The sequence below is a fragment of the Petaurus breviceps genome, unplaced genomic scaffold (genome assembly GCF_028583685.1).
Source record: "Petaurus breviceps papuanus isolate PSGF00001 unplaced genomic scaffold, PetGlider_PUasm1.0 126, whole genome shotgun sequence".
Classification (NCBI taxonomy): Eukaryota; Metazoa; Chordata; class Mammalia; order Diprotodontia; family Petauridae; genus Petaurus; species Petaurus breviceps.
The window spans coordinates 52,068,397-52,092,323 of record NW_027185655.1 but is presented as its reverse complement, the minus strand read 5'-3'; the positions used below and the strand labels follow the sequence as shown (position 1 = coordinate 52,092,323).

The following is a 23,927-nucleotide window of genomic DNA, read 5'->3' as shown; positions in this document are numbered from 1 at the left end:
AATCCAGTCCACCACAGGCTACAAGAAATCTCCACTATGGAGACCACATAATCAACTGCAATGATAGCTCAATAACAGAAGACCAAAAACAATCATGCAATTTTATGTGAACAGAGTACCATGGATCAGAAGGAAAGAAATGGCGAAGCTTCCACTCTTTGATGACCTCTGAGGAAAGACTGAGAGTTATTAAGGGTGAACTCTGATTCTCCACATGGGGACCAAAACCTCCAAAGCAGATGCGGACAGTTTCCAGGGAGGTTGAACAGACAATTTGTTCAGAACAGCAGAGGTCCAAAAAGGTGTTTGGCTTTAACAAACCATAAGCTTTCTGAATGGAATGAATCAGTCTTCTTCACCTACTAAGAATTCCCTCTTTCTTGCTCCATACTTTTTTATCTGCTGTGATAAAAGATGATGAGATGCAAGAATGTCTTCCATCTTCCCTGAGTGGAGGGATTATATGGGACATCAGTTATTATGGCATGACACATATGATAAGACTTACAGCTCTCTATATTTTTCCTTGCTCAATCTGTTCCTTTTCCCTAATCTTCTACTAGTTTAGTTTTGGGAACTGTTCAACTCAATAGACACACACACACACACACACACACACACACACACACACACTCTCTCTCTCTCTCCCTCCCTCCCTCTTACTCCCCCTTTCTTCTTTCTGTCCTCTTCTTTGTTCTCCTTCCACCCATTCACCTTCTCTCCTTTCTTCTCTCTCTCTCTCTCTCTCTCTCTCTCTCTCTCTCTCTCTCTCTCTCTCTCTCCCTCCAAACACAAGGAGCCATACTCAGTGCAAGAAAAGATAGAACACTAATCCGTGGAGAGGATACGGTTGCTCTGGTCCTGCCTTTAGCAGACGCTCCATGCTGAAATAATTTCACTGTAGTATCCATCAAAAACCATGAAATTCTCACATTAAAAGGGGGAAAGAAGAGGTAAAAGTGAAGCAGATACAGAGTACTTGCAACACACATAATTATTAAAAGTTTATAGGCTTTAGAAAAGAAGGTATACAATATATTCTCAATTATTGACACCAGTGGCAAATCCATTTACAAAGATGATTGACAAATGTACTCAAACAGTCAATTCTTTTCCTTGTATGACTGGGATGGGGAAATATATTTACTTTGCTCTATTTCTTGCATTCACTTTCTTTCTTCCTCCTGGTCTCTTCTGGCATTGCCCCAGACCTTATTCTACATTTCCATTTTGGCCTCTCCTATCAGGACTTGTTTTATAAGGTAGTCAGATGTCCCAGTGGACAGGGAGCTAGATCTGGAGTCAGAAAGATCTTAGTTCAAATCTGGCCTCAGACGTTTAACTAGCTGTGTGACTCTGGGGAAGCTGCTTTCACATCTGTATGCCTCAGTTTCCTTGTCTATAAAATGGGAATAATTACAGCACCAACCAAACAGGGTTGCTGTGAGGATAAAAAATTAGATAACATTTGTAAAGTACTTTGCAGATATTACACTAGTTCTTGTAATTATTTTGTCCATTCAACCTTGGCCCTTTGGGGGCTGGTTTTGTAAGCCAGGATCTTGGCTGAAGATAAACCATCAAAATTGGTAAGTGATAAGAAGCTGTTAAATTAATACTAAAAAAAGCAGAACCCTCTGACGATTGTAACCCTTCCCATAATGCACATTATACATACATACATGCATGCATACATACATGCATGCATACATACACGCACATTAGCCGTCTTTGCCAGACAACTAGTAACTCTAGCAGAAACTTCATGAGTTTCCTCCTTTTATATTTTTTTTAAGGAAAAAGAAATAAAATGCTTACTTCTAGTATGTGTTCATCCTGTTGTTCTCGGTCTAGTTTCCTCGATGTGGTTGTGATGAGCCCTATGAATGATAAATAACTCGTTAGCCCTCAGAGAAAAGCAAGGTTACTGCAAATTGGTCAGGGGCTCCTGAAACAGTGGGGGGGGGAGGCTATTATTCCAAACTTTAACCTCATTTTCAATGGAAACCTTAACAAGCAAAGAAAAGGAACCAAGCAGAGCCATGTCCAGGATCCCAGAGAGATAATTCTGTTTGCTGGATAATCCTTCACTTCACTGTTGTTAACAGCTCTCCTCAAAAGGTGAGACTAAAGAAGGGATGGGGGGAGGGTGAAGCCTCGTTTGCTGATTTTGGCAGCTATGACAATATTTAGGAGGAACAAAGATTGGAAATAATTCCTAAAATTCTGCTGGCCTGGAGACAAAAGCAAGTTATTAAAATAACGTCTGGGTGAAATCATATGGGATTTCATTTATTATTTCTATCGTCCCTTAATTTCCACAAAATTTATTAACAAGTGATGAAAATAAAGATTTATATTATGCATGATATAATTGAAAAGCATTACCACTTACTGTCTTCCACAACATGCCAGGATCTTGCTATCTTTCCAGGGCCTCTCTTCTAGCATGCTGCTGTTACTACTTCTAATAACTCCTCTCTACACCCTAAACATGCCCTGCAATTTCCTACCTCCAAGCCTTTGTTCACACTGATCCCAGTGTTTTCAACATTCTCCTCCCTCCCTCTCTTCTGAATTCCTGGCCATCCTTTAAAGACCAACTCAGATGTCTTTTCTTCCAAGAAGCCTTCCCTGAATTGCCCCCCTGCAGGAAAGACCTTCCACACCTCCCATAGCTTTTTCTTCTTTATCTCTATAATATACTTATCATGCAATATTGTGTATTATAACGTTCTGGGTCTGCGTCCTATCTTCCTCCTATGAGACTAAAAGCTCCATTAGAACGGCAACAATTTCTGGACTATGTCTCATCTAAATGGTGTACCTCCTTCGGGGCCAGAGCTGTGCGCTTAATAAATGTCTGTCCAAATGAACTGTGGCAGAATTAAACGTCATTATTAGTTAATGCCTATTAAAACGTTACCACCAATATTCTTGCAGTGACAGTTAAAAGAAAATCACAGAACACCACAAACTGAAGAAATCAACATTGAGGGGAAATAAAAGGGTGATGGCAACACGTAGTGGCCATACAAAGGATGCCATTATTGCCAGTGGGGACATGAATACGTGAAGTGATGTAAAAGCATGTCATCCAGGAGATGTATGACCAAGAAAGATGGTAGGTCTTTCGTATAGTGAGAGCAAGGGAAAACCTCAGAGATATAGCCTAAGTGCTGTGCTAACAGGCATGTTAGTACAGATAAGTTGCTACCTTAACTGATGGCCACTGACTCTCCCTCATGTCCTTTGCACTCCAGTCAAGTCACATACTCTTTTAAATTCCAGTCAGATGATTTTGTTTTTTCTTCCCTATCCCATGGCATTCAATCTCCAGGCCCCAAGACCTTATATAGCCTGCCTGAGAATGTCCTCCCTTCTTTCTGCCTTTTGAAAATCCTAGCTCCCTTCAGGGCTCAGTTTAAATACAACCTCCAAGGGTAGCTAGGTGGTGCAGAGAATAGAGAACCGACCCTGGAATCAGGAGGACCTGAGTTCAAATCTGACCTCAGCCACTTAACACTTACTAGCTGTGAAACCTTGGGCAAATCACTTAATCCCAACTGCCCTGCCTTTCCCCCTACAAAAAGAACCCCCCCCCCCAAACTTAAATACCACCTCTTCCATAAGGGAGGCCTTTCCAGACCCACCCCCCTTTCTGAAATGCTATCCCCCACCCCACAAACTACAATTCTGTTGTGTTTATTTGTATTTGTTTTACTTCTTTAGATACTATTTCTCCCCACTAGCACAGAAGATCCTGGAGGGGATGGTCTGTTTTATTTCTGTCTTTGTTTGTACCGGACACCACCCAGAAGGTATTTGAGAAATACTTGTTAAATTGAATTGATTAAAAAAAAACGTATTAAAGCATTGATGAATCACCTGCTCTAAAAGCCATGGTCCTTGATGATGCCATTTCTTTGACCATATTCCCCTACCGAGATTTAACCTCAACAACTACCCTAGAATTTCACTTTTACTTTTTCTTATTAACTGTGTAAGTCAAAGTCATCAACATGACTACCAGACTGTGGAAGAAGAGCCTACAATTCAGAAATTTTAAATAGTCTGTTTACCAAACGAAAAGCCTCTGTATATCTGGACTGTGTATATACAGGGTGTCCACAAAGTCTTTTAAGCTAATAAATCATAAAACTGCACTAAGATTTTGGAAACACCCCATATGGAAGAAGCAGAAAAACTTGTTGCTGAGGTTGTTGGAACAGAATCTTGAATTCTAGCCTGGGGCCAGACTTAGCAACCTGTAATCTTGGATTAAAAAATGGGTTAAGGGTGAGCAGGACTTCTGAAACTGCAAAGCCGGCTACAGGGGTCACAGTGGTGACAATAGTGAGTACAGGTCAGCCTGACCTCACAGAGCAGTACTTGGGGATCAAATAAAAACTGCCCTGTATCCCCCTGCACTGAAGACAATGCAAGGAAGCTGGTTCTGGCAGAGAGGAAGGATCTCATTGTGATGTGTTGGCAGGATCTGTTTTTCTCAAGGGGGGAGAAGTCAGCTTGGCTAGAAATGTAGCTCTAGGCTTAATCTGGGGCACAACTCATCACCCCTAACCTCCCAGTGGTTGGATCTATGTCTGGACTTGGCAGCACACTGATGCCATCACCACCTCAGGCTGAAAGGCTGGGAAATATGTGAGTTGTTAGACCGTGGCTCCCAGAGGAATTCCAGAAGGCCACACACAGAGGCAGAGACCACATGCCAGACACCACAAATCATACTCCTGTACTACTTTCCTGATTCTAACCCGACACCCAAGCTGGCTCTTTAACCAAGCTCCTCGAAGGCAGGGATTGGACCTGGAAATCACAGGCATTGCACAAATTAATGATATTCTGTCTCTAGTACTTTTTCAGCTTAAATAACCATTTCCCTACAGAGAACAGAAGCATCCTCAAGAGCCATCACTGTATTTCTAAATGGGAGGGTCTACAAGGCCTACCCTTGTATAATATAATCTCCCTCCAAGTAGAAAATCAGATTTTTATGATCTGTGAGGACTGGAGGGTGGTTGGGGTGTCAGGTTCCTTGTAGGGCCCCCCAAAGAATACTCTCTGGGGCTGGCCTTCACCGACCCTTTGGTCATCTGCACAACCATTAAGACGTTTCGGTAGTTCTAGGTCCCTGATAATCATCTGACCCTCACAACAAACCTGCAAGTGTATTATTCCCATTTTACAGATGATGGTGCAAGGCCCCTAGAAGTCTTACTCTTACTGCCATCCATGTCTTTTCTTAGGATGTAGACCTCTAAGGCATGCCTTCTGGTTTAAGGTTTCAATGTAGGATCATGAGCATGGTATCAGACCTACAGTCAGGAAGACCTGAGTTCCAAGAGTTGTATGACCTTGGGCAAATCTCTCAGTCTCACAAGCAGCTAGGTGGCACAGTGCATGAAGCTTTGGACCTGAAGTCAAGACGATCTGGGTTCAGATGTGATCTTGAGACATTTACTCACTGTGTGAGCCCAGACAAATCACTTAGCCTCTGTAAGGTAGGGGGTATTAGCATTCAGGGTTGTGGTGAGGATCATATGAGATAATATTGATAAAATACCTGGCAGGCACACAGTAGGTGCTACATAACTGCTTGTTCCTTTCCCTTTCAATTTCTTCATCTGTAAAATGGGAATAATTTAACTTGTAGGTTTACTGTGAGGATGCAATGATTATTACAGTCGCGGTACTTCATCCAGAAAGAAAAACAATAATTCAGCCAAATCCCTAGATCATCCCAAAGCTCATAAAACCCCTCTTCTATTTCATAATTTCATGACTTCTCAAAAAATTCTTCTTTACAAATTCATAAACTCCTCCTAGCTGAATTCAGGGCTGTCTCCAGAGGCATTTATTGCCATTATTTTATTAAAATAATTTCACGACAGGTGAAAGACTTTTTAAAGGAACACTTTTTTTTAAAAGCCATTGTTTGCTATTCTTTCTTTGGAAAAATTGCTGGTCTTTTCACTTGGGGTAGAAACAACCCAGTGAGAAAGGGAAAAGGATTACTGTCCTTTGGTATATTTAAATACTAGCACACTAACCTTAACCTGTGACAAGGCAGACCTTAGAAAAGAACTCTTCCAAAGCAAAGAACAAAAGAAAACTTACAAGCAAGCAAAGAAAAAATGGACAGCTCTGACCACAATGAGTAGTATTTATTATATATAGGCTTTCTTGAAATGGAAATTTATTGCTGTATATTTTGAATCCTCTCCTACATTCTGTTGTGCACATGGCAATGCTTTTTTTTCTTCTTTTATTTTGTTTTTAAGTTTATGGTTCTTTTTCTTTTCTTATTGTGTATTTAAGTTTAAAATAAATTAATTTTTTTGAAAAGAGAAAAGAACTTTTCTGCTCCATCCAGAAGAGAACTTTGCATTCTTCATAAATGTCACTTTTGGGGGGTGGGAGTACTACATTTAAATTTGATCCAAAAAAATTGCATAATTTAGTGTATATAACAAAATAAAGATGATAAATCTGCCCCTGTTTCCCCTGTTAAGTATACACAGTATTCCAAAAATCTTAATGCAGTTTTAAGTTATTCGAGTTTATGAAGACAAGAAAAAGGTTTTGTGGGGGAGGAGGGGGTACATGCTAGCTCAGCTTTTTCTCCTGCTCCTCTACCCCACTCCTAGCACCTTTTCTCATCTGTCCATTCCCTAAGAAAGACTGGACATCAGCCTTTTGTCCAAGAAAGCAGCCACCATAACATGAACACAATGCTACTCACTATGGAATTTCCTATAGTAGAATTTCATTGCATGCCCTGTAATCTATGAGGGCTCTAGACTTCATCTGGACCATTACTAAGAAGGCTTTAAGCACAGTCTTAGAGATATTGATATCCACTTTGTAGGAAACAGATAAGAGATCACAAACCCCTTTAGAGATACTTCAAAGTCATTCAAGCTAGCTCTGAGGAGGGAGTTCTATTAAACAAAGAAAAGACACTTTATTGAGATGCAGAAAAATTCATAATGACACATGGTGGTATAATAATGTGCTTCATTACCATTACCAGTAAAAATAATAACAACAAAACTTTATGAATTTTTCTCTCCCCGCCTCCCCAAAAAAGCAAAAAACTAGGGGGTGGGGCTGGGAGAGGAGAAGATAGGGAAGGTATTCCCAGATCTGCCAGTGTGGAAACTCCTTTTATCAACAACAGCAGCATTGAGAGTCTAATTTAGAGTCTCAGTATCTTGGGATACTAAGATTTGCCCAAGGTCATAAAGTCAATATGCATCAGAGGCCACTACTCCATCTCCCTGACTCCAGAATTGGCCCTCTACTGTCTGGGCCACATTTTCCATCTATAGAGAACTTTAAATTCCTCAGAGGGCTTTAAACATAGGCACATGAATCGGGCAGATGAAGGAATGGGCTTAGAGGTGATATGATTTGTGCATTCACAAGACTTGTGTAATCATATCAAAAGAAAATCCATTTGTAATTTCATGCTAATCTGCAAGTGTTCCTAGTTTCCAGAAAAGATAAAAGAATCTTTTGCTAGTTTGCCCTGTTATTTTTAACTATGATGTCTATGAAGTAACTCAATGTCCTTGAAGTAAGTCAGTGTCTATCCCTTGCAGCCTGAGAGATCAAAAGCTTAAAAGTTATAAAGTATGGCCACCACAAGCCAAAAAAAAAAAAAGTGCATAGGTAAGTGTTTCTTTGTTGTAACTATGTTAATTTTCCTTTTTCAGTCAGTACCTTTGAAATTAAAATTGAAAACCTAAAGATTGACTTCCATGGCTGAGAAAAATATGATTCCATTCTCTAAATCAATATCAATTTGAATTCTGTGAAATTGGGATATGAACCTTCTCAGCAATTAGGTATTCCCCTGTAGTCCTGTAACAAATGCATGTGTAGTTGGGAGGGGGACAGAGAGACAGGACACCAAACTTCACTATGATTTCATGAAAATCACTAAAAGGCAACCACAGACATTTTAATATCAATTGAGTCCTTTTGAACAGATTCTGTTCAAAGTGGTGTAACAGCTAACTTTTGCCATAATCCATCAATCAATACTACTTCATGATTTAGCATTTTTTGTAAGGAAAAACTAGATTTTATAGAACGATGAAATGAATGAATAATAGAGCTAAAAAAGTGTTCTCAATGTGGGGTATGTGCACTACTGGGGTGTACAAGAACCTTGCCAAACGGGTATGGGGAACAAAAAATAATTATATTCTCCTACTGAAGTAATACTATTAATGGGTATTGGGGGTGGGTGTGGACTGGAGTAGCAATGGCCAGGCAGGGGAACAGTGCTGAAGGCAGAAGGACAGGGGACACCATAATGTATCTGAAAATTTTCAAATCAATAATTGAAAGAATCATTTGTAATGTAACTAGGTGCTGAAATGAAGAGAGACCACTCAAACTGGGGTTAGGAAGAACTGGGTTCAAATCTGGTCTCAGACACTTACTAGCTGTATGACCTTGGGCAAGTCATTTAACCTGTTTGCCTAGGTTTCCTTAATTGCCAAATGGGGATAATAACATTATCTACCTCAAAGGGTTATTTTGAGGATCAAATGGAATATCTGTAAAATGCTTATTAGCACAGTGTCTCGTATACAGCAGGCCTTATGTAAATGTTTATTCCCTTATGTTCCTTCCTCTAATGACCAAAAACCAAACGAGGTTTGGATATAAAATCAACAAACAAGTTAAACCTTTTTTTAGATTAAGGTAGAAACAAAATCATCAAAAATGACCCAGTGAAAGATAGGCTAACTGACCTCTGCAATAAACAGAAACTTAATAATTATTTTCTAATCAGTGAAATCACAAAACTGAGAAGCAGATGCCATTCATACTAAACTAATCCCTGTGCATCAGCAGTGGGGAGTAGATAATGAGTCAGAGAGAAGTTAATTCAGCCATTTACTCAGCTTGTGTCATTTACTCAGTCAGGTAAATCATTTTAACTCTCTCAGTTTCAGTTTCTTTTCTTTTTGCTTTTTGGAGGGGGTAATTGGGGTTAAGTGACTTGCCCAAGGTCACATGGATAGTTTTTGTGTTGTGTCTGAGGTTGGATTTGAACTCAGATCCTCTTGACTCCAGGTCCAGTGCTCTATTTACTGAACCACCTGGCCACCCCTCAGTCTCAGTTTCTTCATCTGAAAAATAGGGATAACAACAGAACCTTTGTGCCCAGGGTTGTTGTGAAAATTAGTGAAATAACCTATGTACAGTCCTTTGAAAATCATAAAGCACTTAATAAATAAATGCTAGCTAATCGGGATTCTCAGACCTACGCTCAATCAAATCCAAAGTAAGAAGCAAGATGGCCACTGAACATGATGTGTGGGTATCTTTCTGAAAAACTGTGCCAAGAATAAAAGTGCTGCTTGACAAGAATAAGAATTAAGGGTCACACTAATTTATGACTGTGTTGTGATAAACATTTAACAACTTGATAATACGAAAAAAAAGTGATGTGCCAAATAAAGTTTTCTTTATGAAAATATAATCTCTTTCCCTTCCTTCCTTCCTTCCTTCCTTCCTCCCTCCCTCCCTCCCTTCCTTCTTTCCTTTCTTCCTTGTATGGTAAATGCTAGGATTTATTTATATTCATACTGAATAGGGGATATGGGAGAGCTTACTAAAAGCCAAGAGAGAATGAAGACCCCAAAGTTTGGAAATTCATGATGCAATCCAACTACTTCATTTCCAAAGACATGCTTCAAAGGCAATTAAAATGCTAATGAAAAACAACAAAGTTAACTATCTCCAGGATCTGCAAAACTGGGAAAGTTGAATTCAGAATGAATCGATACTTGTGCAGGAGGGAGCATAATACACACGCACACATACAATCTGGGGGTTCACAGACTGCAGTGATTTCAGCCAATATTTTATATGGCATGAAAACGGGCTGGTTAAAGCAAGGGCAATAACACACTAGGGAAAAATATGATGCATAAAAAAACTGGAAAAGAAAATGGTCCTGAGATTGGAGAGAAAATTGTATTCATATGTGCAGCCTAGCATGCAAGCAAACACAACTGCAGGCTTTAGACAATGCATTTTGAAGGGTCTGTAATGATACGGGGGTGATCTGTCAGTGAACAAGCATTTATTTAGCATTTACTTTGTGTCAGGCTCAGTACTAGGCACGGGGATGCAAAGAAAGAAAAAACAAGTAAACAAGTCCCACAGTCCTTTGGAGGAGACAAGATATGGGGGGGAGGGGAGGTCTATAGTGGGTTGGGTTTCCTGGGAAAGGCCCCTTGCAGAAGATGGGATTGAAACTGAGTCTTGAAGGAAGAAGGTGGGCAACAGGGAAAAGCCTGACTCCTGGGCTTCTGATCTGCAAGTCAAACTGCCTTGCTCTGTTCAAGCCCCTTGAAGCACATCTCTATAACTACAAACATAAATTTTGCAAATGTTCCAATTAAGACTCAAATCTACACCTTTCTATATTTTCTTATTCCAGTCTAGTAATTTCCCCCCCTACTACATGAGACTATTCCCTTTTTAGGATCAGAGCAGTTACAATATATACGTTTTCTTTCCCTGGTGAGGTTTTTGAAACTCTGTAGACTTTCACCAGTCAATATGGTTTATAAAATACAATAAACGCCTCCAAGACCTTTCTCCTTGGAGGCCTGAGGAAAGAAACTCCAGTCTCTGAGAGAAGTGATCATTCTCTACTTCTGCTTCTAATTGTTTTAAAGGGTTAAAGAGAAATCTGTTTACTTTTTAACTATAGCTCCCAACCTCATCTGAAGACCCAAGAAATTTAGCTGGATAAGACCTCCTACTGAAAATCACTCATTTAGAACACTGCCAAAGTTCTGCTTACATTCAGTTACTTTGTGTGAAACTAAAATTTAACTTTTAAGTCAGGGAAAGTGTTTACTGGTACTGTTGGACCTGTCACGGCATATCAAATACTTATAAGATCAAAAGGTCATTTCATTCATTCATTCATACATTCATTCAAAAAGGCACGATTTTGATGGAATAAATCATTCTCGATGAAGAGTTTCCATGGGAAGCTAGGAAAATACACAGGAGAAGAGCTAAAATTCCAGCACTCTCACCCACTGTATCGCAATGATCTGACTGACTTCAATTTCAGGGCTGAATCTGGATGGCTCCTAAGGTCTCTCTCCACCGCCCACCCCACCCCACCCCCGACTCTAAATTTATGATCCTATGATTTACACAGTGTTTTTCAAGTGGCATTATATAATCTCATACAATTCTCAAAATAACTGCAGATAGATGGGAAAAGTATTACTTCTACTTTGCAGATCAGGAAGCTGGGGCTCACATCATTCTTCTACTAAGGAAGACTCAATGGCTCCCCATTGCCTTTGGGATAAAATGCAGAACTCTTCCATTAAGCCCATCATTACTCTTTACCATGTACTGAACCCTCCACACAAACTGGTCTGCTTCCTGCTTCCTCAATGAATTATTTCATCTCCCCCACTTCAATGCCTCAAAGACCTCACTTGGCTAAAAAGCTTTCCCTCCGCACCTCTGCCACTTGGAGACACTAGGTCTCTCCAAGGCTTAGGTTAAGATCCCACCTTCTGCAGGAATCCTTCCCCGATCTCCTCAGGTTTGTAGAATCACCTCCCTACCCCACTATGTCTTTTTCTTGTCCACAGACCATATTTTTGAAGATGTTATGTATCACCCTAGTAGAATGGATGCCCCTCAACAGCAGGGACTATCTCATTTCTATTATGTCACCAGCATTAAGTGCAGTGCCTGGTATAGAGAAGACCCTTAATAAGTGCCTATTAAATAACATATGAAATGATTTGTCCAAGAGGTCACAAAGCAAGTAGTAGAACTGGGATCTCAACACATAACTTTGATTTTAAGGGCAGTATAATTTTCATTATGCCACTCTACTTTCCTATGACAGGCAATAATCCATAATCCTGCATCATGGTTAAGAAACAGAAACACTGGGGCAGCTAAGCGGCACAGTGAATAGAGCAGTGGCCCTGGAATCAGGAGGACCTGAGTTCAAATTCAACTTCAGACACTAGACACACTTACTAGCTTGTGTGACCTTGGGCAAGTCATTTAACCTCAAATTCCCTGCCTTCTCCCAGGCCAAAAAAAACCAAATTAAACAAAAAGAAACAAACATTAAAAGGATGTATCATTATTTTCCACTTTTCTTCCAAGATTGAAAACCCTTCTCTAGTTACTATGCTCAGATAACTGAAAGAATGCCCTCCCCCAACCACATAGGTCTATAAAATTTCAGAATTGATAATCATAGTATTTGGAGAATAGTTGATTTTAGGCAAACACTCAGACATGCTATTAATTTCTTTGAAAGGAGTCCTTCAATGTATCATCTATCTTTTATAACAGCCTACCAGTAAACATAAATTTAGATAGAAAGTTTATGGCACCTATACTCTATTATTCAAATGGTTTAAGGACTTTAATCCTGACATTTAAACATTATTTGGTAATAAAGAATGTATTTTTTTGTCTTAGGCACCTTAAATATAGGTATAATTTCATCAGGGCTCATTGTTACTATGATCTATCTAGGAAGTGGTTTTATGTTATTTGAATGCTTCTACCTTGGCTGAGATGACTCCCAGGGTATCCATTATACCTGATGAATAAGTGACATTAGAGACAATTACAGTAAAAGAATGATAATACCACTGAGTACAATTGTAAAAGCGTATACTTGAAGCACTTTGGGGAGAGGTATTACTTCAATAAACAACAAAAAGCCAGGGCTGAAAGACAGAGAAATGTTTTTGTTCCAGAAAAGCTAATCTATTTTGTTAACTGCCATAAGGGGACAGGAATTTCCTCAGTGCAGTGAAAAAGAGATGGTCAGTACTTAGTCATGTGAGTAAAGTTAAACCACTTAGGAAAATTAAGAATGGCATAAGTGAAACAGTTTTAGAAAAGTGTTCCTTTGTCCTGGATCTGAATCTGAACAAATTATTATATAGACTGCTATTTGTTTTTTACTTACAGGTCCAATAAAACCAATTTTCTCTTCTTAAATATAAAGAAAAGCTCATTGCCTATTCTAATATTTGTGTTGAATACTATTTTCCTAAAATTCAATATGGATTACTTTTACTATTATCTAAAATAAGGATTATAATTTTTTTGGGCAGGGCAGGCAATCATGGTTAAGTAACTAGCCCAGTGTCTAAGGCTGGATTTGAACTCAAGTCATCCTGACTCCAGGGCCAGTACTCTTATCCAGTGAGCCACCTAGGTTCCCCTAGATAGTTTTGTTAATGCTCCTAATAAGAGAAAAAAAGACTGAAAAGGAACAAACATATATTATACACCATCTAGATAAAAGGTACTGTGATAAGTGCTTTACAAATATCACCTCTGGAAGGGACATAATAGCTGCCTTTAAGAATTCCCTAGTGGAAGGGATTTGTTGTTTTGCTTTATGGAAAGCAGCACAGAACCAAAAATGATGAATGAAAACTGCAAAGAGGAAGCAGGCTTGAAGTTGGGAAAATCTCCTAACAATGATATTGGTCTAAAAGTGGAATGGGGGCTTCAAGATCAGTATTCCCTCTCCTGGGAGGTCTTCAAACAGGGTCTGAATGATCCATCCACTCGTATGATTGTTATGTAGTAAGAGAAGTCCTTTCAGAAAAGGGATGTATAAAGCGTTACTTGCTGGTCCCTTTCAACAGTACATTTTGTGATTCTGTGACCATCTAAGACAGGTAGGTAATATGCTTCTAAAGACACAAGGCCAGGCAAGGAAAGCCATAGGAAGGCTTAGAGGGAGTATCAGACTGAATGCTGTATCCACAGCTGACCCTCAAAGTGCCCAAGGAGGTGGCCAGGTCACCTCACCCTAGGATGCCAGCTTTATTAACCTACTTACAGCAAGTCCTAATATCCCCAACAATCTGCCCAGTTACTTCTTTAATTGGAGAACAATTCAACACAATTCTCCCGAATATAAATGAAAAGTGCTGTATAATAAGAAATTAACACAATCTTTCCTCCTGAATGTACATGAAAAGTGCTGTATAAGAAATTAACAGTCTTAAAAAAGAAAAGAAATCCCTGTACAGTAAGCTCCCACTTTAACTGAGAAGCAATTTCAAAAGAATGATATTCATTGTTCTTTTTACATATCATTTAGGACCCAAGATAGTTCAGAAAGCACAAAGTTCAAAACGTTTTTTTTTTTTAAATGTCCGGCTCCTGAGGCCAAAGCAAATAAACCCAGCTCTAAGAGCACGGCTGACTCAGCAGATAATGCTCTGAATGCTGAACTGAATACTGGCTGAGTCAGTAAACAAGAACAGGCAGTTTCCCGAAGGTGCCAAGGTTTGGAGTGGGAGCTCCTGACCACCTCTGGTCTGGGAGCACAATCTGAAAAAGCCTTATTCTTCCTGTCCGGTGTTTGGGGAAGGAGTCATAAGCGATGGGCCTCTTTTAAACACTATGACCTCGGTGAATTTAAATTCAAACAATTTACCAACATCACTAGTATTTACTATGTAATAGGCATTATTATTCATGGGCCCTATTAAATGCCTTCAGAGGTCGGGTCTAAGACAGGTGCCGTATCTGAGCAGAATTATCTAAATATCACCAGAGAATCTCCAAATATAGAAATACTCTCAGCAGGAAGAGGAAGATAGCCATAAGCCCAGGGCAGAGAGGTTTGCTTCCTCTTCTCCTCCCCCAAACTGCTTTCCCAAGATTCAAAATACCAGAAAAGGTGGAGAGGAATGTCCATGTCTGGGAATCCAGGCAGGGCAGGTTTTCCTTTCTGGAACAATAAAGACTCACTTAGGGTCTCTCTTTTCCAAAGCAATTAAAAATGGTCCCAGGGGTCAAAATTATAAACCAGTGAATTACAAGCAGAAGGAACTTCTGATCCCATAATAACAGCAACCTGATGTGGCTGAAGCAACCCAGCACTGTCCTCCAGTGCTGACCACCCTGCTCTGAATTTCACTGTTATCGCTCCAGCCACGTGCTAGGTGCTAGGGATATAATGATGAAAAATAATCAAGACCTTGTCCCCAAGAAACTTACAAGCACAAGTGAAACTGGTCATACATTAAATCTTAATTCGATTTAAGGGAAACCCCAGAACAACATTAAAATACAAACTTGATCAGGTGTTCAAAGTCTAAAATAAATCAGACTGTGGTCACAAATAAATCTAACAATTCCCTCCATTCCCCCACCCCCATTTTGTTTGGCTGTCATAGGAATCCACAATGTTGGGATTATTTGTGCGAGGAGTACCAAAAAAAAAAGACAAAATGAGACAAAACTTCAGGCAGCCATAAAAAAACATAATTTTGGAGCAGGAAGGTGGGAGTGGAGAGGGGTCTCAGAAGCCATCTGGCCCAACTCCTCCCTTTAGATATAAAGAAACTCATGTTTAGGGAGGTTAATGACTTGCCTGTCAAAGGCCATACAACTAGCTAGTAGGAGAGCTAGAAAATTCAAATTACAAAATATTCCAACTTTTAAAGCTACATTTGAAACTAATACATTAGATAAGAACGAAACTAGAATAACACTACAGTCCTATGGCCAGAGTACTCCTATTTATGCAAAGATTGCAATGAATCCACTATTGTTCTCTATGACAGTGGTTTCTTCTTCCTCGGATCTTTGGCTGAATTTATCCTTTGAATCTGTGCCCAAAAAGGCTTAGTAGAATAAAAAATATTCTCATCATTGGACTGTTTGCCATAACCTCTGCTAAATCTGAACAAGGGGGGCAAGAGGAACAGAGGACAGAACAGGTGGGCTGAAGAGTAGAAGAAAGGAGGGAAGGAAACTGAAACAGGACCAAATCATTTCTGTTCCAGTGTTTTTCTGACTGCCCTTTTTGAGAACACATGAAAGAAGGCTAAAGCTATTCTTCCCCCAATCTTTCCAATACTTAAGTTACTACATGCTCTGTACTGTGCTTGGTAAAAGGCCCAGCAACAAAAGGTGGTTTCCGGCCCAGAGTAGACTAAGGACTGAGTTACTACCACAGAGCAGGCTGGGTCCACAATGCTAAACTTTAACAGAATCTTTGATGGTCATGCTCACTCTCCCAACTCTAAAAATAAAAAAAAAAAAAAAAAAAGAAAAAGAAAAAAAAGATACAAATTACCCCCCAGGCTATATCACCATAGACAACTTCCACTCAGGACTATTAGGACTATTTTATCTTAAAGACGGGAACTTTATATATCCACAGATACTTGAGGGAGTTCTGCCTGGCCCCTCTGGTCTTATCTTGGAATCTGCTTGTGACTGGAATCTAGACAGCTGTTGTTTGTTCTTGAAGTTTAAAGCCAAATCAGGGATTCTATTCAAAGAATCTTATAAATCCCAAACTCACTTTTATGGAAAAAGAAACTGAGGCCTAAATAAGCCATATGACTTGCCCAAACGGCCCAGGCCAGTCTCCTGAAATGCGGCATATTTCTCTTCTGATTATGGCATGCTCACTCTCCTTGAAAACATAAGGCATTTGGAATAATCCAAGATCAAAATTAGCCAAACCCAAGTGATGGGGAATTAAGAGTATTTCTTCACTATGCCTCCCCAAGTGCTACTGACATCAATTACAGCTTACTGCTGAGATTTTTCCTACATGACTTTTTCTGCATCTTCTCACATCTTAGGTTGTACCAAAGGAGACTCTTGACATTATATCATCTCCCAACATGAAATAAACTCCTTGAGGTCACTGGCTATGTTACCTTGCATTACCTACCCCAAGCACAAGGCCCGGTGCAAGATAAGAAACAAATGTTTTCCATTGTTGAAAGGAATGCCAAGAGATACATTAGTTAAAAGGGGTCCTGGAGAGGTACTTGCCTTAGCTTTTATAGCTAAAATTTCAGGCCTCTCAGGAAGCTCACTTTGTGAAAATTCCTGAAAAGCCTGGAAAAGTAAATACAGATAAATGTTCATATAACTTCAAAAACAGATCATGAGTCAGGAAACAATAAGAACTTATTTAAAAAATATGAATCACCATCATTGTAAAGCCAGAGGGCCTTTATTTCCTTCCTTCCTTGATATGTAAGATTACCGGAAATCCTTGGAAGTCATTTGCAACTATCGCTGTTTCCCAATGTACTTTTATCCATTTGCCATTTCAGCCACTGGGTAACTTCTATTTGCTCAGAACAAGGAAAACGGGTTGTAAACTGATACAGGACTAAGGCACGGATGATTAGATTACGAATTCTACACACTGGTCATTAGCATTTTATGACTCTACAATGTCTTTGGGACTGCAAGACATTAACCTATTGACAAAAGACACTATCAAAAGTTACCAACAATCTGTCTAATAGTATATGCTTAACATTAAGAGCACAATAATTCCCTTGTTAAATAGAGTATCTACTTAATTTTTTAAAAAAGGAAAAATAGTTTCAGGGTACTATACAAAGTCATACTTGACAAATGTCATCAAGAGTAAAGAAATGAAACATAGACAACTTGAGTTTAAAAATCTGGCCCTGGGGAGGCTGGGTGGTGCAGTGAATAGAGCACTGGCCCTGGAGTCAGGAGGCCCTGAATTCAAATTCGGCGTCAGACACTTAACACTTACTAGCCATGTGACCTTGGGCAAGTCACTTAACCCCAATTGCCCTGCCCTCCCCCATCCAAAAAGCTAAAAAAAAAAAAAAATCTGGCCCTAGGAGCTACTAAGAGGCACCTGGATAGAACATTGACTCAAGTTCAAATTCAGCCTCATAATATACATATTATATACATGTATAATAAAAGGCATGTATGCTGACAGATTGGTCTCCTTTAAGAAAATATTCTGCTCATCCTCAAAGAAACATGCCTTATCAAACTTTTACATGAGTGCAATTTTAAAATTCACTTAGTGAATGTTTATAAAAACTTCAAAGAAAACTTGTAGAAATCAATGAGTGAAAAAGAAAAATTAAATATTTTGGGGAGCTGGGGTTGGATTTCGAAATGAAATGACTGCTGGGAAGAGAAAATGCATAATGATTTTGAGATTTAATTATTTCTTAACTCAGTAAATATCTGAAAATACAATTATAATAAAATTTTGGCAATAAAGTCAACCTAAAATAAGATTTACATTTATATATTATCTCATTATTTGAAATTATACTTTGAAATAAGAAAAATACTCAGTATTATAATTAGAGTTGATTTAGTCAAGTATCCCTTAACCTACAGACCAAATAGATTCCAGCAAAACACATTTTCATTCATTACCAAATCTCTTTTTCTTGGCTTCTATTAAAAAAAAAAAAAAAGAAAGTAAAATTCTGGCAAGCAATCTCCAGGTAAGGAATTATTAACGGGGCAAGAAGAAAGTTTAGACTTGGAAGTCTTTCCAAGACCTGAAAAGAGACTTTCACCAAGTCTGAACTTTCAGCTTGTTTTAGATTAACATAACCTGTCTAAGCTTCACTGGCACAATCTTAGAGAGCCCAGGATGGGTCACGTCTACACCATAGAGGAACATGGACTGGGGGTGCTTTGTTAATTTAGCAGAAGATCACAAGATCAGAGATTTAGAATTATAAGGAGTCTTAGAATTTACTGAGTCCAATGCCCACATTTTACAGATAGAGAAACTGAAGCCCACACAGTTTAAGCCACTTGCCCAGGGTCATACAGCTAGTAAGTGCTTGAAGCAGGATTTAAATCCTGGTCTTCCTGACTCCAAGTACAACACTCTAGTACTCCATGCTGGTGTCTGTACCCAATATATGGTGTATAGACAGTTTGTAATTTTATACATCAGCAGCATGGGAGAGTAGTAGCTAAGAGAATAGGCCTTGGAGGCAAGAAGAGCTGAATTCAAGTTCTCCTTTTGAACTATACTGGCTGTGTTACTCTGGCCAAGTCATTGAACCTCTTGGGGCTCTAGTCTAATGGTGTCAAACATGGCAGAAACAGAACTGGCTAAACCATACATAAAGATCCCTGTGGGCCACGTATATGGACTTAGTTGTAAAATGCAACACGAACCATATTTTATTGTATTTTTATCTTAGCTTGTTAAATATTTCACCATTAGATTTTAATCTGGTTTGGGCAACAATAAGCAGTGTTGTGGGTCACACATCTGACAGTGCTGCTTTAGCCAACTCTCTAAGACTGCATTGAAAGTGTAGACCTGAATTGGAAGAGAAAGTCTCCTCTTCTGAGACTAGCCTTTACAAAAGAAATCACAGTTCCAACATGTACTTCAGTCCCTATAAACACATACCTCATCAGTAGTATTTGGTGATTTGTGTCCTTCTAAAGTAAGAATCGAGAAGAGTGCAACATTCCTAAGAATAGCAACATGGACTTTCTGAAATTATCTACCAAATATCATGAGCTGTGTGCCACTGCCAAGGTAAATTTAAACTGATAATATAGTAGGGTTTTTTTTTGGTGGGGGAGGAGAGAATGACTTTTTACAATAATGAACTGAGTTTGTTTCAATTACTCTTAGCTAAAGAAGCCTAGGACAGTTTCCAGCTGCCCTATCTGTTCAAGGCTCCCTTTCCCTTCTTGTCCTTGATACAGACTCCACAGTACAGCGTTGCTTCTTGACCAGAAAGTCGTTGAACACTACAGCTGGCAATACTCGGCCAATTTAATACAACCAGCTTGTTTCTCTCATTTTCTTGAACTTCTGTAGACTTGGATGTTAATGAAGGTTAAAATTATAAATTATTATGAGAAGCTTTTATGGAAATTTAAATTGTCACCAAAAGATTCCTAACAAGAGTTGACAGTCAAAACCATGTAGGCTGTCTACTACAAAGAAAAACCTAAATCCCTTTATGTCTCATACAGAAGAGTTAAAGAGACTTGGGCTCTTGTCTCGCCACTCACAAATAATCATTATGTGACCTAGACAAATCACTCAATCTCTTGTACCAGGAGATACAGAGAGCACCAGACTAGGAGTCTGTGAGATTCAAGTTTGAATCCTGCCTCAGACACCTACTTGTAGCCCAGGAGAAATCACTTAAAACACTCCGAGCCTCAGTTTCCTCATCTATAAAATGAAACTAATAACAGTACCTGCCTCAGGGATGTTGTTAGAATCAAATGAATACATGTAAAATGTTTTAAAGCACTTTTAAACATTTTACATGTATTTAAAAGTATTTACATGTATTATTATTATAATAAATACTAGCTATTATTCATTATTAAGTTATAGATGTTCTGAGCATCAAATGAGATAATATATATACAATGTTTTGTAAATCATAAAATGGTATAATAAATTCTATTATTATTAAGTAACAGAACAATTGCAAATTTGTATTGTCAGAGGGCATTTCCTCCCCGGAAGTTCCCAGACTAATTGAATCACAGGTAAACACACAAATACACAGACACAGAATTAAGAGCTCATATATCTCCCAAATCTGTCTGCGAGCCAGGAAGATAGATAATCCTTGCATTTTTTAGTAGTAACATTTCTAGCGCTAGCCAAAATACTTAAATACATATACTCTCTAGCTAGCCAGCTAGATTTACTTAAAGTTATAACCTAAAACTTAGATTTTTCCCAGAGCCAAGTTCAAACCATCATCAGAATTCTTGTTTCCTCTTTAATATATTTTCTCCCTCTACTTTAAACTTGAAAAATGCTGTATGGGAATTCCTTTCCCCTCTTTTCTCAAATGGCTGTGATTAGTCTCATCTGACTTCTGGTGAGTGCTAAGAACGGCCCACTACACATAATAAATACTTAATTAATGTTTGTTGAATTCAATTCAGGCTTATCTACTACAGAAGGGAAGCTCTTCCAGGTGATTAGAATTTTCATAAGGAAATTGTTATTCATACAAATGGAAAGGTAAAGCTAAAGAATTCAGTCTAAAATTCACAATTTTCCATTAAATCTCCTCCCCACCCTCCCAACCCCTTACCAACTTACCCTACCCTCCCTGTCGAGGTCTCACTACTCCTACAAAGCTGTCTCCTTTCTGATGAAGCTGTCTCTTGCCATGACCAACTCCCATCTTTAAAACGAACTCCATTCCAGTCCCTGGTCAATGCTGGCCAAAGAAATCAAGCTCATGCTTTACAATATTTGTACTGATGGAAAGTTGGTATATTATATTCTCTTGCACCGGTTTTTACTTTCTAGACATGTGTGTGTAAATACTATATTTTACAAATAGCTACCTTCTGAAATATACTTATTTTACAAATAGCTACCTTCTGAAATATACTTACTTATGATGTACTGTAGTACATCATACAGTGGTGTGAAATATATGAATAGATGGATTCAGGAAACATTTTCTTCCAAGATACTGAGTTTATATTCACAAATGATAAGCTAGATTCTAACCTAGATTCTAAGACTTGACTCTAGTTCCTTCAAATTTTATTCCTGCAAGAAGCACATATTTTCATCTGAATCTACTAAAATCCAATAACTTTACACTGTTTATATAGTTGTTAAGAACAAACCAGGATAGGTTAATGCTATGTTGAATTTGCACATTCCAATGATTTGCAGAGAAAACAGTCTGTGTTCCTTCTAGAATCAATAAACTACAGGTGCAAAAAATGCAAATTCATTTTCCTGCCTTCCCTCTGGGATAAGCCCACCTTACTCGGGTTATACATCATTAGCATATAGCTGTTTCCATGTTGTCTCCCCCATTAGCCTGTACACTCCTCAGCACAAGTGCTTAATAAATGCCTGTTGACTGACTGCCAAATAAGTCTTTCAACATTCTAGCTTCTCTGAAGGAAAAGGAAGTTGACCTTAAAAGAATGTAGGGAAAAATACTTTTCAAATTAAAAAAAAAAAAAGCAGAGAAAGACAAAAAAAGATGTACAGGCAAATTCAAGCCCCCTATCAGAAGGCTGAAGGTGACCTGGAGAAGGGAAGGAAGAAGACACCACCAGAAAATTTAAGTTATGTCAAAGATTCCAGATTCTTCCCAGGGAGAAAGAAATTAGACCTTCCAAATGAAAGCATTTTTCTGTGCTCCATGGGGAGTCTAGGAGAGAAAGCATCCACTACTGAGCACAGGAAGACACATCCTTGATGATGGCAACTCCTTGCTGAGGAGGACATATGTCACTGAGACATGAATAATAAAGAAACCTGCTGTCTTCCTGGGGCAGGCACACGGAATATGACTGAGAGCTTCTGAAGAGAGACTTGTCAACTTAACAACAATACTGACTTTTGATGAATCAAACGCCAAAAAGAACCTATAAAAGTTAGGGATTATGAAAGAATCTTACGGCAGGAAGCTGAAGACATAAAGGGAAAAGATGGTATTTTCAACACTACTGACAATTGAAGGCACAAACTTTAAAAGATAAAGGGGTGCAGATAGAGGAAGCAAGTATTTAGCTAAGAAAAAGGTGATATAAGGCAGGAGGTTTGGATCTGTGAACTAGGTTAAGATAGAAGGCTGATAAGTTTTTGCATCTAATGTGAAGATATGATAGAATATATTTGCTCGAAGTCTTACACCTCAATCTAGAGGAATTTAAACTGAAATGGGGAGAAAGGTAGACAAAACAACCCATATTCAACTACTAAGTCAGATACCACAGAGAGAAGCAGATATGACACAGGAAGAAAGATAGCATTGAAGGTGTCACAAAAGTCACAAGAGAATTTTCAGGTGGAAGGAAAGTAGTAATACTCATGATATCAGATGATTTGGTGTTAAGTCCCTATTATGAGCAATAAACAAAATACGAGATCTTAATGCACTGATACTCATGACTGGAAAACAGCATTAGAATACTACATCTTATTCAAATGAAACTCAGTAGACAAAAGACTGCTGTTGCAAGAAGAGTTTTACTCTGCTTGGCTACAGAGGGAAGAACTTAGAGCAATGTATGGAGCTGGTAAAAAGGCAAATTTGTATCTTTTGTGGTCGGCAAAAATTTCCCGACAATTATCCAAAGTGGAATGGACTACCTTAGAAGGTAGTTGGCTCTCCTTCATTGGAGGTTTTCAAGAGAGAGTCAGATAACAACACGTTGGAAATGCTGCACAGGGTTGATTTTTGAGGATGGATTAGACCTGATCAAGGTTATAAACTATGGCTCCTGTATCTCCTGTGGTTTGCAGACTGCTGGACTAATGGATGGTCTACATGTTCAAGCTCTAAAAATATATGCTCGTCTCGCAGTTGCATCATCAACAAAGGAGGTATATTTCTATATGCAGAATGAAAAATAAGAGAGGTAAACATGTGGAGAGCATTTGGAGAGGGACTGAAGGAGTGAGAAACAGAAGCAAGCATCTTAGGAACATCCTACCTACCACACCTGGCCAAAAGGCACGGGAAGCAGCTCTACTGAGACATGCATTTGTTAAGTTCCTACCATATACTAGAGAGTGTGCTAAGCCTGAGGCAGAGGGAGAGGGGAAGAAGGATCATGTCAGGCATGGGCAACAGCCAGGGAAAAGGCACAGAGCTGGGTCATATGTGAAGAACGGCATCGGGGCCAGTAGAGCTTGGAACACAGTGTGTAGAATAGAGTAATGTGTAAAAAGACCAGACAAGTAGGAAGGGGTCAGGTTGGGAAGAGTTTTAAAAGCTAGAGAAGTCAAGAGGGAGTCAATGGAGTTTATTGGAAGTGGGGCAGGTGGGCTGCCATTGTCAGATGTGAAGATATGTGGCTTTAGGAAAACCACTTCAGTGGTTGTGTGGAAGATAAGCTGGGAGACATAGGGCAGAGTGAATTAACAGGAGCTTATTTCAACAATTTAGGCAAGAGGAGGCGAGGGGCTAAATGAGTGGGCTGGCTGTGAGTAAAGAGACAGAGCTGTAAATAAGACATGTTGTAGAGAAAGAAATGATAAGAAACAGCAAATGACTGTGTGTGTGTGTGTGTGTGTGTGTGTGTGTGTGTGTGTG

At 39.0% G+C, this 23,927-nt stretch overlaps 1 protein-coding gene across 3 annotated transcripts in view; it reads right to left on the bottom strand.

Annotated features, from left to right (window-relative positions):
* Window positions 1-23,927, bottom strand: part of FAT1 (FAT atypical cadherin 1) — a 170,293-nt gene that overhangs the window by 65,504 nt on the left and 80,862 nt on the right. For all 3 annotated transcript variants that reach the window (XM_069095620.1, XM_069095638.1, XM_069095628.1), the window contains exon 4: window positions 1,819-1,880. In XM_069095620.1, coding sequence (XP_068951721.1) covers window positions 1,819-1,880 — 62 coding nt within the window. The remainder of the gene's footprint in view (window positions 1-1,818; window positions 1,881-23,927) is intronic.